We start from the raw sequence: 16,977 nt of genomic DNA on the forward strand, positions 1-16,977 counted from the left end.
AAAACCTGATGTTGGTTTTTTTTTTTAAATATTTTTTGAACAGAGGAAGTGACAAGTCGAAGCTGTCTAATGTTAGAAGCATTGTTTCTCATCTCTCTCTCAGCTTTCTGGCTTCATGTTGTGGGTGATGTAGTATCTAGTAGATGTGCATTTACTTCTCACCTGCTCCACTTCCACTTAACTGAACAGAGTAACCAAACCTTTGGTATTATATTGGATCATAATCACCACCACATAATTCAGGGTAAATATACTGCCAAAAGTTGCTGCATGAAACATTTGAAGGGCTTTTGATAGTCATAATAATTTAAACAAAACCCATAATATCACTCCAAGTCTACTGCATATCAAGGACAGAGCTCAAAATGGCCACAGGCTCACTTCCTATTCTGTGTTTGAGGACATTTAGAGGAGGCTTTTTCTCTGTGTGAGGGAGGGTCATAGGAAATGTCTGTAATCTGTTTAGGCTTCATTAAGCTTGTCGGTGCTCTGCACACAAGTAGCCAGGGATAATGTCACTGATGGGATAAACAACATACACAAGTGCATACGAGATATGATGCAAGAGGTTTTAGATCATGTAAATTAAAACAGAGATGGGACAAAAAGTCAATGGTTTTCATTTAGTGCCGTGTTAATTACAATGCTGATAGAAAATGCTTGCACTACAGACTATAGATAAGCGCTGGAGATGATGCCTGATAAACCCAACATATACCACCCCCTTCCTCTAGCCTTTCTATTTTTTTCTTTTTAACAGCCCTATTTTCTCTTGCTGCTTCATGCTTCATGCATGTGTATGTCAATAGTGTGGCCTATTACAAAAACATGACTACTCAAACAGATAACCTACTGACGCTCTGCAGCCCCAGAGTTTGCTAAACATCTACAAATTTTCATCTTAACTGTTTATCTTGCACTAAGTACTTTTCAGTGGTAACATGATAACATATAAAGATGACTGTCCTTGAGAAGGATCTCAGTGTGGCCCTCTATCTGGAAAGCACAGACCTGTTTGGGCTGTCTGAGCAATGACAGACACCAGAGGGCAAAATAACTGCTAAACATTTATAACTATACTGAGTGAACAAGATGAAGTAAAGTTTCAACTTAGTCTGACAGAGCGAATAACTCTGCTGGCATCCTGCTAACAAGTTGATAGAGTTATCCAAAAAAAGAAGTGGCAGATTCGTTTAAGTTCATTATGTGCCGCTCAAATAGAATTTGTTTCCAACACCACGGCTAACAGACTGCTATGAATTACTTTCTATCTCTGTCTTTCCTTTGCACATTTCTCTTCTTGTTAGGTCACAACACAATGATAACACAGGGAGAACAGTGTAGAGTGTGTGTCTGTGTGTGCTCACTACCTGGAATAGCCTGGTGAAGATGTCAAACTCAAAAACAGAGATGTAGTCGTTGCAGGTGAGGTCTATGGTGGACTTGAGGGCCATGGCCTCCAGTCCAGAGCTGATGGGGTGAAACTCATGGAGAGACTGACGAAACATCTTCCAAGGCACAATGGTCCTGTAACACACAACACAAAACATGTGACAACACCTCCTTGCAAAAACTGAACATCAAAGCATCATAGATAATGAGCGTTGAATGTAGACTACCTGCATTTTGCCAAGACACAGTGACTTGATTGTAACTGTGGATTACTCATTGGTCTGTTGCATACTTCTTTTGTGCATTATGGGCCCTTAAATCACTGGTGCCTGCAACTAACGCACCACCAAAATGTCTAAATACAGAGATGAGCATTATTTCCAGTGAGTAACTACATTCTAGTGATTTATAAGTGACAAAAAAAAATGCTATTTTGTTCAAGCGCTGTTTCAAAACTCCCAAAGAGAGCTTTAAAGGTAACTTGATGTGATCTTTTAAAGAGACGGAGCAGATATGCTAAGAGATGAACATCAATGCATTTAAGTCAGCTTATGCAAAAAACAACCCTTTTCTATTCCATATTTTTAGTTCTTGTTAAAAATATAAGATATACAAACCTCACAGCCATCTGACAAATGAGGAAATGAATATATTAATATGTAGTATAGGGAAAACCCAGCTATTCAAATGATCTTGTAGTTCACATGACTGGATTATTTTTGTATGACTGCACTTGCTTGAGATCTGATTGAGCTATGTGCACCGAGGGATTGATTAGTTACAATGTCTGTGATTGTATATAGAACACGGGCTTCCATATTAAAATGACAAAGACCCACCAAAGAGGACTCATTTTAGTCAAGAGAGCCATCTATTCAATAACCTTACATTTGTCCCAGAAAAGATATTTAATGTCTGTGACTACTTCAGAGGAACAGCAAGGAGACTGAAACTATTTCTCTCAGATGTCACATTTTCGTATATTATCTTACTGTAGTAACTTCTCGTTAAAATGTATCTGTTGGGAACAGTCTATAAATGACTCCAGTTTGTAAACACTGGGGTATAAAATACAGTGTGAAAAAAGTAATGTAGAATTGGGCTCACTTGTCCCCGAAGGCGCGCCTCCAGAACTCTGCAGCATCTGCCTTTGTGATGCGGAAGTTGTCGCCCTGGAACAAACCATTGGGGAAGATGGCCTTCAGCTCAGCCAGCATGTGACTGAAGATCAACGACAGCTTGGTGAGATTCCGCCTGTGGAAGTCAAAAGTAAAGGGGAGAGTGTGAGATTTCATGTCTTCATCATTGCACTCAGGGTTTCAGTGTCATCCGTACAACTTCAAAAGAGAAACGCAGAGCAACATTTCAAAAATGTATCAGCATTCCATGTGTTGATTTTAATCAGATGGCACTTAATACAGTGTGTGTATTACTGATGCGTCAATCCTCATCATGTTTAAGAATGTTTACCAGTGTTATGAGTTATTAATGAGGTTTAATGAAACCTGAATAGTTTTTTTGCTTGCTAGAGATTTTTGCAAAAAAAAAAATCAAAAAAAAAAAATGCAGTTCTTTGGAATTATACATTATAAATGTGGATCTGCACCAAGTGTGACCAAAATACACAAGCAGTATAAATGAAGACTCTAGTTATAACTTGTAGCTACAAGAAAATTGTATTTTAAACTAAATTAAAATCATCAAGGAAAGTGATTAAATAATGATTGATTATTTAATAATATAATTTAGCATTAATGCCATAAACCATTAAGCTTGCAAATACAGGTGATGACAACATAAGGAGTCCTGCTAATACTGGTTAGCTTACATGATGAAAAAAAACAAAAACATTTTTCTCTTGTATGTGAAATATCAACAAAAATTAAATGACAGAAAAAAATATTCAAATGTGCACCAAACATGTTATTTCCTTTCTCAACTATAAACAGTAACCTGCTGCTGAGCCACCCCTCATAATGTAAAAAAATGCAGTGATGCGATGTTCCTGGCTTTTATACCAAATCTACACCCTAAAACATCTTGCATGTAAATATGTATTAGTAATCATGAGTATTTTCATTTTTTTAATTAAACACTTGCTTTCCAAAACATAGTGAATATAAATGACGCTAAAACTCTGAAAGAAACACATAAGCAAATATAAAGATGACTAGATAAACATTGTGTCCTTACATCTCTCTCTTCATGCGGACAGTTTTCTGAATACATCTCTCTTTGCCCATTTATTTATTAGCTTGTTTCTTCACTTCCTCCAGCGGGAAATAGGACTTGACACCAGTGCCATCTCACTGTCAGGGTTTATGACGGTTCTATGAGATATATCACTTTACTCACACTCCATCGGTAGCTTTGGGAAGATGTTCAGCTGTGTCTGTGTGTAGGATTGCGTGTTGCTTTCCACTCAGCTGTCTGAACAGTTGACCAAAAGCTCAAATTGTGATCACCATCACCATAAATTGAGGTTTCCTAGTATGTGATAAATGATCGTTTACTGTACTTAAAAGAGGATACAATAAAAACAGAAAAATGCATCTAGATCTGCTGCCACTATTGTTGGATAAAATGATGGTTTAAGATTTAGATCTTCTGGATGCTGTTAGCCTGGTATTGTTGTGGCATGACAAGCTTCACAGTAACATTAAATTTGCTTTTATTTGTTTTTCCACAAACCATCTCAGTGACTCTGCCTCCATACACGTGAGGAGGCAACATGTATGTTAGCCATACCTCTTAAAACACGAGACTCACATGTAAACTGTGCTTTTCCATATGAGCTTTTAACGTATGCAGCAAGGACAATAGGTATAAAAAAATAAAGACCCGTTTTTTTTTTTCTTACACAAGGCCAAGTTTCTGCTTGCTGTGCTCTCCCACTGAGACTTGTCCTTAGCTGCTTCCACATTACAGAAATAGTCACAGGTCCGGAGGGACAACACAGCAATGTTCTTGATCACAGAGTGACTGAGGTGTAGCGGCCAGGACATCATAGTATACAGCTCCAAGTTGCAAAAGACTGGTCGACAAGCACAGAGAGGAGAGGACGGAAGAGTAGGAGAAAAAGAGAAAGAAAAAGAAAGATGACAGAATAAGAGAGATGAGGAGACGAGAATAACTAAGGAAGATAAGAGTGAGGGAGGAGGATATAAAAAAGGCGACTAGAAACCAAGAGAACGAAGTCGCACAATGTCACCATACCCCTGCACCCCATCACAGCATTAGAAGTGTTATGCTGAGAAAGACATGATTTATGAGGCAGCACAGAAGGAGATTGTGCTTGGCTGTGGGGCAGGGTGAATTGACATGCACAAGAGAGACAGCAATGAAAGCGTGGCTACACTGCAGCTGCCCTACACTACACTATGCACCCTATGAGTGGAGGCGAGGGGGGAGTGGAAAGAGTGAATGAGGAAGGAGGACAGTTACTGAAGATGGATGAATAAGATTAGTGTACGTTGAGAACCTGCCAAAATAGACCAGTGCTTGTTAGAGGTGATAGTTCACCTCAGACGGAGCAGACAAGAATCTCAAAGAGAAACGCTCACAAACTGCAAGAAAAGTGTTGTATTTATACCCTCTCAGCAGTAAATGATCCTCAAACAGTGAGCACTCTTGTAGCTAGATGTCTAATCTTTTGAACTGCACTGCCTACTTGAAATCTACAGCAAAAGACTTGAAACCAGATGCAGGGACTGTGTGTCTTTGAAGTCAGGGCTACCCTCATCAGTGATGCAATGTGGAAAATGAGACCTTCAACTACTCTTGGCATTTCCCTGAGGAGCTCATGCAGCCCTCGTAGTGAACGTCTTCTCTTTTCAGTGTCATCACAGAGCATTTTGACACTGCATGACTATGTGTTTTCTTCAGCAGCTATCATCTCAGCAGGAGGTCCCCCTCTGTTTCTTCTGCCTCCAAGCCCTACTGGCCTACTGAGCCTTAAAGCTGCAGTCTCATCCATTCTCCCGTCAACCTCTCTGTACCCTGTGCTTTTGCTCGAGTTACAACAAGCCCCCTACTGCTCTGCTTTCATCTACAAGGTAATCACATGAAGACAGCTCTCCTCTCTGTCAACTGTATACCTGGAATTAGGATCTCCTCACTAAAAGCTTTCATTTCCACATCTCTGCTAGTTTACTGTCTTATGAATGCACTTATCCTCTTCCCTCATCTCTGAAACATTCATGAAGGCTACTTGAGAGTTCAAGCTTTTAAATTCCTACTCCTCTAACCCACCATTAAAGTTCATTTCTAAATTACCCACATATGCCACTGATATGTTTGAAGATTCTCACTTAGGGTCACATTTTCTGTGGGCCACATTATGCACTGAAATGTTATGATCCAAAGTGGCAAACGCTTGGCTAAAATTTGGCATGTATTCAACAGGCAGCGGGGCAGTCACTTGAGGTCCCTCTACAAATTTTTATGGGTGACATACAGAAAGAACAGCTCTGAAAGAATGAACCACAAGGAATCAGTTCCACCCAATTAGCAAAACCAGCTGATCTAAAAATGAAAAAAGGGAAAACACAGCTTTTGAATTAATGTAAAAAAGGCAAAGAGGGGATACAGTGCACGTTATGACGAGCAGGGCAACCCTGATTATCACATGGACGTATAAAGAGACCTGGATGCAGTGTTGGAGGCAGGGCCCCATTCATTCCTATGAAAGTTGCTCAATGGCCCTTGAGCCCCCAAAACTGGCTACTTCTTGTTTTGCTTAATTGGATGGGGATAAAAATATTTAATTGTGTGGCACTTTAAGACTTTCCAAATGTTATCAAACCAAATAGATCAAATCCTGACAGTGAAACAAGTCATTTTGCGAGATTTGTTATGCTCAAAAACTTAGCCACTGATTTACAGATGTCTTTATTTTATGGGAAAAAGTCTTTTTGGGCCACAAAGCATCATATGACTAATGTAATTATACTGTTTGGCCACTACAAAAAATTCAAAAATCCCAAGCACTTCCAAGGGACCTGGATTATTAGAGCAAAACAAAATCTATGAGCTGCTTTTAAGCTGGCTGACTAGCTGCTGCCAATAACGGCATGAGCAGTAGCTTCAATAATGGCCTTTCTGTCTACCCTGCATTCCAAAATTATTTTACCATGTATCAATGCAGCAAGATTTTTAAACCTCAAAACAAAACTAAAACTAGGGCTGCAAATAACAATTGTTGTAGGTTCTAATCTTGATTAACTGATTGAGGTACACATGTCAAAATATTGGGAAAAAATGTCCATCTCCATGTCTCACAGCTCAATATGAGTTATTCAGATTTCTTGTTTTGTTTGATTAATAGTTCAAAACACAAACGTATTTAGTTTACAACTATGTAAAACAAAAAAGCAGCAAATCATCACAACTGAAGAGTGGGAACTAGTGAATGACTGTTGATTGCTGAATTGTTGAAAATAAGATGCTGATTGACAAAAGTGTTTTTCTTCAAAAGCAAAAAAAAAAAAAAACTAGACCTAATAAGACCACTGCAGTAACTGTGGGGTTTTACACATGCAGAAGGGGCTTGTTAGTTGTCTATCTGCAATACCTGCAAAAGTACACATGGAGTATCATGTGAAGCGGCATATGCAAATGCTGAGTCAAAAAAAATCCCCAAGCATGTGACTGTGCACTTCAATACGTGTTTAAAACCACGTCCGGGGATAACAAACCTCGGGTCAATATTCTGGGAAACACAGCCAAAAACAGTTTCACAGCCACCAGTCTAGGCTTTTTCTACACATGCACACAGTAATTCCACATAGACATGGTGTAACAGCAAATGTCCATATCGTGTGAGTGACTCAAAAGACAGAGAGAATGAATGTGAACACTGGCCTGACTGGCATCGAGCTCACAGAGTGGCACAGCTGTCTCTGGCACGAGATTTGCACAGTGAATGAGACTTTCTTTTTGTGCGTGTGATTGAGAAAACATCACCAAAAGCAGGCTGAATATTATTTTAAAACTCTAACAAACTCTATAAATCATACGTAGCGACACAAGCTGATATCTGTTTTAGCATCTCTCCCTCTCTCCCAGGCCGTGTCCCTCTCCATCCTACAATAAAAGCTCTGTACTGTGTATCTGTGTGCGTGTGTGTGCGCGTGCGTGTGTGCACTGGGCAGTAGCCAGTGCTTCTACAACTGTTGCTGCTCTTTAAGCTGCTGTGCCAACACAGACAATGCAGAGTCAGAGGACCACAGCCGCACAGAGAATGGTTTGCCGACTTACTCTGGATCATCATATGTCTATAGTGTTTTCTTTTTCCGTCTCACTCATTCTTAACCACAACCACGGCGACAAGCCAAACCCTTTTTATCTGAACACTAGTTTTTTGTCCACCATCCCCCTCATGCTATAGAATGACCTCTGACCTTGCAGCTGGCTGCTCCCTTCCTGTTTCCTGCTGGCTGTGATAAAGTAGCGCAGCTAGCCAGCCACCACCGCACTGCGCTAATACACCGCAGCACAGCAACCAAGGGGTCAGCCTTACAGAATGTGAGCCTGTCTGGATTGGCAGTCACAAGTAGCTGTAATATCATCATGCAGCTGTATTATCTTTTCTGCTTGAGGCTAAAAGAGAAGTGCAGATCAAACACAAATTGAGCCCTGCAACAAAGCTACCAAAAGTTACATTCCAAGAATTTCTAAGATTAACTCAGCTAGATCAGGACAAAGGGCCTGGAGGACAACTACACCTACAGACCAACAAAATACAGACCTATGATTATAATGCTTTTGGATCACTGCAGCCCTGTATTTTTTTGGAAAGTGACTGCATTGATTGCACAAAAGATCTAACAACTTTATGAGTCTATAATGAAGCTCCAGAACAAATGAAGTAATGAAGCTCCAGTTGCAAGCATCTGATTACATTGTGACACATATGCAAAGTAAAGGGAGCACCCGTTATGTTCAGGGTTAATACTATTTGGAGACTGAATTTGTTAAAGTGGTGAATGGTTACACAAAGAATATACACATGAATTCAAAATAAACGTAGCTGCTGTACTGGCAAACAAAGAAGAGTATGTGTTTGAAATTCTTGCTTACCATTTTGCTCTAGTCATCACTTTATAAATTTAACTCTCCGGAACTGGCTTCAGTCCAGATCGCCATCAGGAAACAGCCATGACAGCACACAACACACACTCACAGACCTCAGACTACACTGCACTTAAGCAACAAAACACACTTAACTGCTTCCTTACACAACCTCCTGAATAAAAAACCCTAAATTAAAAAAACAGCTGTGCAAAATCCAGACCAACTTCTCCAAATGAGCATTTTGACTTTAATCTAATCTCTCTTTCAAAGTTCTTATCTTTCTAGTCAATTAGACAGGCTTGAAGATTATTATGAAGAAAATAAAGATAGCAAAAAACAACATAAAGCAACACTGTTTTAGTGTAATCATCTCTACACAGTTGACACGCCATATCTTGGTGCATATCTGAGCTCATTTATCTCTGTGAGCATAAACAGCAAGTGCTTTTTGTACCCTGTGGGGCTGAGAAGCTAGTGGGTTGCGTCATGCTAATCACCATAATCTAATAGTGTGAGGACTACATGAGTCGGTTGCTCACTGATACTGCAGTGACATAAATAACCCTGATGCTCTGCTATTTATGCATGTGAGTGTGTCTATGCATATATCTGCACATGGAGCCCCAAGCTACAAGTGTGGGCATATGTAATTGAAGCTGAAACACCCGCAACCTCTGAAGAGTGAAATGTGTTTTCCATTGCCAGCACGGATAGCCATTTGGCTGCTAGGCTAACTGCTAAAAGCTTCTCTTTACTCCCAAGTCCATCATAACCAACTAGCTATCTGCTACAACCCCCTGCTGTGGCAATACTCATTTTCACTTCAGTCATCTCAGTTTGTACAGAGATTCAAGGAAAAAGGCAGCACATTCAGTTTGATTCATATCAAAGAGTTAATGCAGAGACCAGGAGAAGTGTGAAACAGCACTGTGGCTATCTTCAATATGAAGATACGTTACTGTAAATCAGCTTGAGACTGGGACAATGCAGCTTTAGTTCAGTTCAGGCGCATGACTATGTGTAAGGTCTAAACCTCTTTCAGGTCAAGCTGTTCTAAATTAGGCCAGCAGGGTTTGATTCTTACTCATATCTTTACTTGAAAAGTGGACAAACACTACAGGTTTGTGACATACTGACAAAGAGTTATTCAGTAAAATAGGGTTTCACTTCCGTTGGAGAGGAGTCTCCCTTCATGGCCATCACCATCTTTAATTTAATATTAGGTGAGGCAGTCTGTGAGAGTTCAGGTACAATCCCGTCCTAGACCAGCAGGGTAACGCATGCATTTGCACCTTTGAGCACAACTTTAAAACCTCAATAATGATACCATATCATGAAAACTGTCCAACTGATTTGCAGCAATATACCGTGTTTAAGGTTTACCGTGATATGAAAGTTGACAATTATCATACCATGTACATCTGCTTAACTACAATATTGAAAAAAGAAAACTGGATGGAGAATCTCACCTTTATTTTAGTTATTTTTTTAAAAGGGAGAATTTTTACACATACTTCTATTTAAAAAAAAAAGTTCAGGTCTTAATTCTAGTTATTAAATATTTGTTCAATCAAAACTAACCCTTCTGTTTTAATTTCTTACGATGCTGACGATAGTAATAATGATGATAATAATAATAATTCTGTAATACCATGATATCACGATATTTTCTGAGACGGTTACCGTACCATGACAATTTCATACCTCTACAACCCTAGTATCTGAACTTATTAACAAGTTTGATTCTTAATGTCAAACAGCCCATTCCTGAATTCCCGGTTTTAAAACATGAGTGGTAGTTGATACATTATTAAACTAAATATAGCCTAGCACCTACTGATAAAACAGGAATATATGAGACCCATGCAAATTTTCTCCTGTAAACAATTTGAACTGGCTTCATTGACATGCACCGCTGCATTTCCTCACGGCTCCTTCCAATACTTCACACACAGACCTTTCCTACAGTGTCATAGCTGTAGCGATAAGATGGGTTTTCAGATAGTCAAAGAGGAGAGCTGTGCACTCAGAGACAGACCTTTGTTTCACATGAACGTCAGGTACGTTTACAGAAAGTAGGAAGTCATATTTTAGGATGGGGTTCTTGTGGTGAACCAAAATAGAAATGGATGCAAATGACATTTGCAAATACCAGAGGTACTGTACCATACAATGCCATGTGGCTTGACTACATAAATCACTTATGACACAGGAGCGCTTTACTGTAAACAGCTGCAGAATGAATTTCACGCTCTGATCTTTTCATCTAGAATTGACAGCATGACCAAAATGTGAGCAACAAAACGGACTAAACTTTGAATAATATAACCAAAACATAAATGTTCAGACAGCCAGGTGCTGTGACATGTAGCAACAGCAGCCAGTAACTGTGTGGTGGTATTAGACACAACAGTGCCAAGCACCTGCCCCGACCCACTGAAAGAAAGGCCTCATGTAAAGTGTTCACATTTCACCACTACTGTGTTTCACACAAAGACATTAACAAAGTTATTAGGCATTAGGGAGTAAAACACAGTGTTTACCATAGAAGTTAGCATTTTATGGTGTGCTCAAATCTCTTCAACAATTTCTCAAATAAACACATTATTTACAGCAAGCTGAAGCATGTATTGAACAACTGAACATTGTCCTGATGAGTGAACAGAAATAGATCAAATCATTGTTGAGTGAAAGGCTCTTTATGGCACCTGCCACTGAAGCCTGAACAGTAGTTCAGCGGCAGAAAAGGCCGAATGAAAGACTGAGGAAGTTGTTCCTACCGACCATTGTAATAATATCACCGAAGCATGTCTGGAATGCATTTTTCTATTGTGCAAAGGACTGGAGCTATATGCTGTCAGTAAAGGAAGGCCAGGATGATGGAGGCAAGTAAAGGAAAAGGGTTGCTCGGGAAGTATAGTGCTAGAAGATGTGTGGATTAAACTATTAATTAACCATGTGCTTAGGTCTGCAACTAACTATTTAATGAATGATGGGCTGAATTGTTTTAACTTTATAATGTCAAAAAATTGTGAAAAATCACATTTCCAGTTCTCTGAGACACGTTTGACATGTTTGAATGTTTTATTTTGATCGATTAACAGTCCAAAAGCCAAAACAATGACTATACAAAAACACAAAAATGGGTCCACCGGATATTTGGTAACATGGTTTCTACCATCAGAGCTATTTAAGGCCATATTCTTGCATGATCTTGTAATTCTCGTGTAATCTAGAAATTTGAGTGTGACCTCATGATCTTGCAATCTTGTGAATTTAGTTGCCTCACAAGGTAATGTGATTTTGAACAGATCAGGAAGGACATCGGGTTATAACTACAGATACCTTTAACACTTATAACTATTGTTCCTGGGAACCTTAAAGCCTTGATTTTGGAAGAATTACAGCTTTACTATGTTGAGTCTTACGTTTTTTACTCAAGTGTTGTCTCATGTGAGGCAGCTCTTTATTTGTTTGCATGGAAATTCCAAATAAAAGTACAAAATATTTAAATATGATAAAGTACAGTTATGTGTGGTAAGAGTTTCTTAATTAATCTTTATAAAAAGATTAATGAAGGCTTGAAAGAGGAAGTCTTAGCTCAGATATCCCCTGGCTACACCTGATCAGCCTGAAATATTGGCCCTCGAATCCCGGAGGCTTATAGCTGTCATAACAATAGCAGATGTGTTCCAAGATGGTAATTCTATAGATCACTGTTACAATAAAATCGAATTGCATATACTGTGACGGAATGTCGTCCAGCCCTAGTTATCAATATATTTGGTGACTGTCAAGTTGTGAATTTAATCAACTATATCAACCTTACAAGTGTGCAGATGTTGTTAATGTGTATGACACTGGGAGGAGAGAGAGGCAACGTTTTAATGGTTGCTGCTGCAAAGCAAAAAGATTTTAACAAGTTGGGCTACTATCGTCATTTATGACAAATTTAATAATGTTTAAAAAATGCCAATAACGGCAATATCAAATGGAAAGAAATTCTAACAACCTGAACGGTTTGTTAATTATATTGTTTTAAGTCAGTTAAGGACAATGATATCTTTTTTGTCAAAAGCGGAAAAGAAAAAAAATAAAATCAAGAGGTGGAAATGTTCACACCACTTGGCTCTCATGAAGAGTAACTGACAGGGCTTTAAGACAAAACAAACTGCCATAATGAACAGCTGAATAGCCGTCTAAAGAATGCATACCAAACAAAATAGATCATGTGAGATTTACATTCATCTAAAAATAATATTTACAACATATTATTAGCCTCTTGGTCCCTTTGTGCAGTATAAACTGTCCCACAGTGCAGTTGAGTCACCCTGCAGCCTATAAGCCCACCACTTCCTGTGACCAGCTGGACCTGTCGATGGTGGTCAGGATGCAATGGCAGCTAAGCCCAGGAAGAAGATCAAACAGACTCTCACACAGAGGTCAAAGCGGTATCCGGTTAGGCCCACTGAGGAGGGCGTTAAAGGACTTCTTTGAGAATGCAATGATCGACCCTTCTACTGTATAACTCTGCTCAGGGACTGCAGAATGTGTAATGTTTAACATATAGGCTTCTGAAGACACTAGTCGCATCTCTTCATGCAGAAGGTAAATACTTTGTTGCACTGAACTACCACACTTTTCAATTATGTGGTTTTAGACATCTTCTTACGGATGTCTCAAGCTGAATTATGTAGTCGATAAAAAATAAGACGATTGAACGATCAACCTGCACCTATTTTGATAAACAAATAATCGTTGAAGTCATCTTTTAAGCAAAAAATGTAAAATATCAGCTGTTTTTTAGCTTCTCAAATACATAAATTCTAAGTTTTTCTTTGTCATATATGATAGTAAACCTAGCGTCTACAGATTTTGGACAGTTGGTTGGACAAAACAAGCAATTTGATAATTTATTAATTTGATAATAATTTAATAATAATCTGTACACAAAATTTGTTTAGGGTTATAAGAGTTAATTCATTGAATAGTGAAAAACAATTAATATACAACAGTATTTTTGATAATGAGAATAATTGTTAGCAACATTTCTACAAATGTTCTGGATCTGAAATTGTTGCCTAGAATTAATTAAATTAATTCTTGATCAGCCTAACTGTTATGTTTGTGAAAAAGACCCATCATAGTTTTCCACAGTCCAAGGTGAGGTCATCAAATTGCAAGTTTGGTCCACCCGAAAGCTCAAAACCCAAAGACAAAAGCATTTCCAAATATAACGACAGCAATGGTTTGGCATTTTTGCTTGAAATGATGATTATTAGATTATGAAAGTAGTTACAGATTATTTTTTGCCTGTAAACTACTAATAAAAAATCAACTGTTTTAGCCTGAGTGCTTCAGGGTTGGGATTAAAGCATTCTAGTCCTCTATTCACTGCAGGCAAAAGAAAAACATTTTACACATGGGTGGAGAGTAAGAGAAAACTGTGGATTTGTATGGGTCTTTGTCAACTCGGAGGCCAGAAAATGTCTCGTCTGTGCTGTGTAAAGCCAGAAAAGGAAGTAAGTGAAGCAAACAAGGAGGAAGTGCTGACTGTGTTGCGTTGAACCTGACTGAATATGGGCTGTCAGTGTTAATAATTAAGTCTCGTTCACAGTAGACTCACTGTCATCCTCATTCTCCTCTGCTGTGAACAACATCGAACCCCTTTGCGTTCTCTCCACCATAATTGCGTAAAATCACTTTAAATATACAGCACATCTTAGACGACTTCTACACGTGTCAAGGGGGACTAAGGGGACTGTTGCTCAAGAAAAAACAAACACAAGCTTTTACTGCAGTACCTCAAGTCTACTTCATCTCTGAAGCTAAACAATCTGTGTGGGACATATGGGAGTGGGGGGGCAAGATAAATAGAGGGTCTAAATCTCTGGGGAAGACATAGTGGAGAAGTCTGCGCGGCATCACAACACAGCATATCCACCCACGCTGCATTCAAGGCTCTCATGAAACACTTGGATCCTTCACTTTGACTTAAAAAAAATAAAAAGGAGGAAACAGTAAATACCAGTGTTCTCATATTTTAATTATGGCTGAATTGAAGAACACAGTGAAAGCAGTGTATTATCAACTATTCATTCTGCATTCAGGCAGTGAGATAAACTTTATCCTTACTGTTCAACTTTTCAGTGTGAGCCATGTGGTGAGCTCAGCTGCTGTCTAACCACATACTAGTCTCACTAGCAGCTCAACGTCATTGGTTTACTCTATAGCAGTCTTAAGTGGGCTGATACCCATTGGTTAGTGTCACTGCCACTGCCTTCTCCACACAGACAATAGCAGCCTTTGTGTGTAAAGCCTGACTACTGTGTGTGTGTGTGTGTGTGTGTGTGTGTGTGTGTGTGTGTGTGTGTGTGTGTGTGTGTGTGTGTGTGTGTGTGTGTGTTTCCTCTGCCTTAACCAGGATTTTTTTTTATGCAGTCGCTTGGTGCAATGAAGTGACGATAAAAATACATTTCTGAATTTTTTTTTTAAATGACTAAAAGTAACACCGTCAACTAGCTCATTGTAAACACGGCTTCTTCTTCTCCCAGGTTGCTTTATAGTGGGATTTTTCTGCTTGCAAGATTACCGTCATAGTAGCTGAGAAAGAACAGTCTCACTGAGGAACTAAACAACAAGATGAGGATGTATCACATAGTGGCTTGATAAGACTATTACCTAATTTTAAAAAACAAGAAACAGTTCAAAAGACAGCTGGCTCCGTTAAAGTGTGAAAAAAACATCAGAGAAAGCAACTTCATTTCTTAGAAACTTAGTGGCCAGAGCAGCCACTAAATTTCAAAGAAATGAAGACAAAAGTAATGTTAAAATCAATTTCTTCATGATTATTGAAAACTATGAAAAGTAAAGTGCAATTCGTAAACATTTCCCTAACAATAAGTTCCTTTATTCAACACAGTATGCATGTTCTTTGTGCAATACTGTCGTATCGGTCTACCCACTTTAAGGTCCTTTTTTCCTCATATTACTTCAAGTTTAACCCTAAAACCCTCAAACCTGCTTTACAGACATCGGAATTAAGTCTGCAGGAATTTAAATGTTTCTTTCATAGACTTACAGGCATGCTGTGCAGGATTTGTTAGCTACTGTTTGTTAACAGTATCTCAAGCAAAAGTGAGAGCCACCTGTAGCTTTGTCTACTTGACATTTTGCCTCACTATATTTGCATTTTTTGGCACTGTGTCTGCAATTTTTGTAGCTTGCTTTTGGATGCGTGCTGTTTACCATCTGGCATTTGATCGCTACCTTTTTATACCTGCACACAGCTGTGGCCATAGTGAAATAAGAAAAAAATAAGAAAATACAGGCAGGGTTGGGTCTCTGCAGATACATTGCCACACATGACTATTCAGTCACAAGTGATGACTGAGAGGCATTATGATAGTATGAGACTATACACTGATTTTTTTTTTTTTTTTTTGAAAATCCGCTTTGTATACCTCTAAGATACATCTCCAAGTTACAATGTGAGCATGTAAGATGACACATGGCGGCACCAGAACTGAAGTGGTCCAGAGGTCTATCTGCTGCAAGCTGACTCCTCATAACAATTTACCTTCTCTAGAAGGATCAACTGATTCACCTCTTAAATCCTAATGTTATACACAATAAACGTATCAAGTCTTTCACTTAACTTTCTATCAACATTAATTTATCCATGAAGGACATGGACTGTCCCTTTCAGTGACCACGTGGTAGCTCAGACTGCAGTGATAAGTGAGGCACTCTCTTTGGCTCTTGTACTCGTTTGGGTGAGCGGGGTTGCAAATGCGCTTGTCAGTGTGGTTTGGCCGTGTAGTTGTTGTTAAGGAGGAACGTGCGTAAGGGGGGCAGACCGGAGCTCGTAATTCTGCGTTCCATTGCAAGTCGAGAGTTGATAATTCCGTCTCTGTTTTTCTGAATTCCAATCTAAATGCATTCCAGTGCATCAGCTCGTAAAAACACGGATGCTACTGAACATCAGAGGCATGTACTGAGGACCTACATGAGCTACAACAGCACCAGACACCCCACCTTCCATTAGAAAACCTTTAGGTGATTTTTAGATATTATGCAGATTTATTGATGTAGGTAGCTAACAGAGACAGGAAGAGAAGGCTAGGAGGCTACTACATGCCTTCTATCAAACAACAGTCAACTGAATGGGAATGGAAATGCCCCTATGATGTTATAGCACATTTCACTACTCAAACACTACACAAAAGTTAAAATTAACAACCAGGTAATTCATCTCTCCATTCACTGCACACACTGCCATCTTGCTGTGACATCAATTCCATCAACTTTGGCTACATCGATCTTGCCGAGTTTCCAACTTGGATTCCCTACTTGAACAGCCGTTCCATTGCACTTTCCCAAGTCAAAGGTCTTTTTTCCCTGAGTTCTGAGTACAATGGAACGCAGCATTAGTATGATGCCGGCTCTCATGCTGATTTTTTATCTTCTCGCCTTTATTTCTTTCTGACTTGAGGAAGCTCAGATGCCACC

The 16,977-nt window shown here is 39.1% G+C and overlaps 1 protein-coding gene across 1 annotated transcript in view; it reads right to left on the reverse strand.

The window, feature by feature from the left end:
• Nucleotides 1-16,977, reverse strand: part of cbl (Cbl proto-oncogene, E3 ubiquitin protein ligase) — a 45,907-nt gene that overhangs the window by 17,918 nt on the left and 11,012 nt on the right. The window contains exons 3-4 of the mRNA XM_042486198.1: nucleotides 2,500-2,646; nucleotides 1,371-1,527 (exon numbers count right to left, since the gene is read on the reverse strand). Of these exons, the coding sequence (XP_042342132.1) occupies nucleotides 1,371-1,527; nucleotides 2,500-2,646 (304 nt within the window). The remainder of the gene's footprint in view (nucleotides 1-1,370; nucleotides 1,528-2,499; nucleotides 2,647-16,977) is intronic.

This window comes from Plectropomus leopardus, chromosome 5 (genome assembly GCF_008729295.1).
Source record: "Plectropomus leopardus isolate mb chromosome 5, YSFRI_Pleo_2.0, whole genome shotgun sequence".
NCBI lineage: Eukaryota > Metazoa > Chordata > Actinopteri > Perciformes > Serranidae > Plectropomus > Plectropomus leopardus.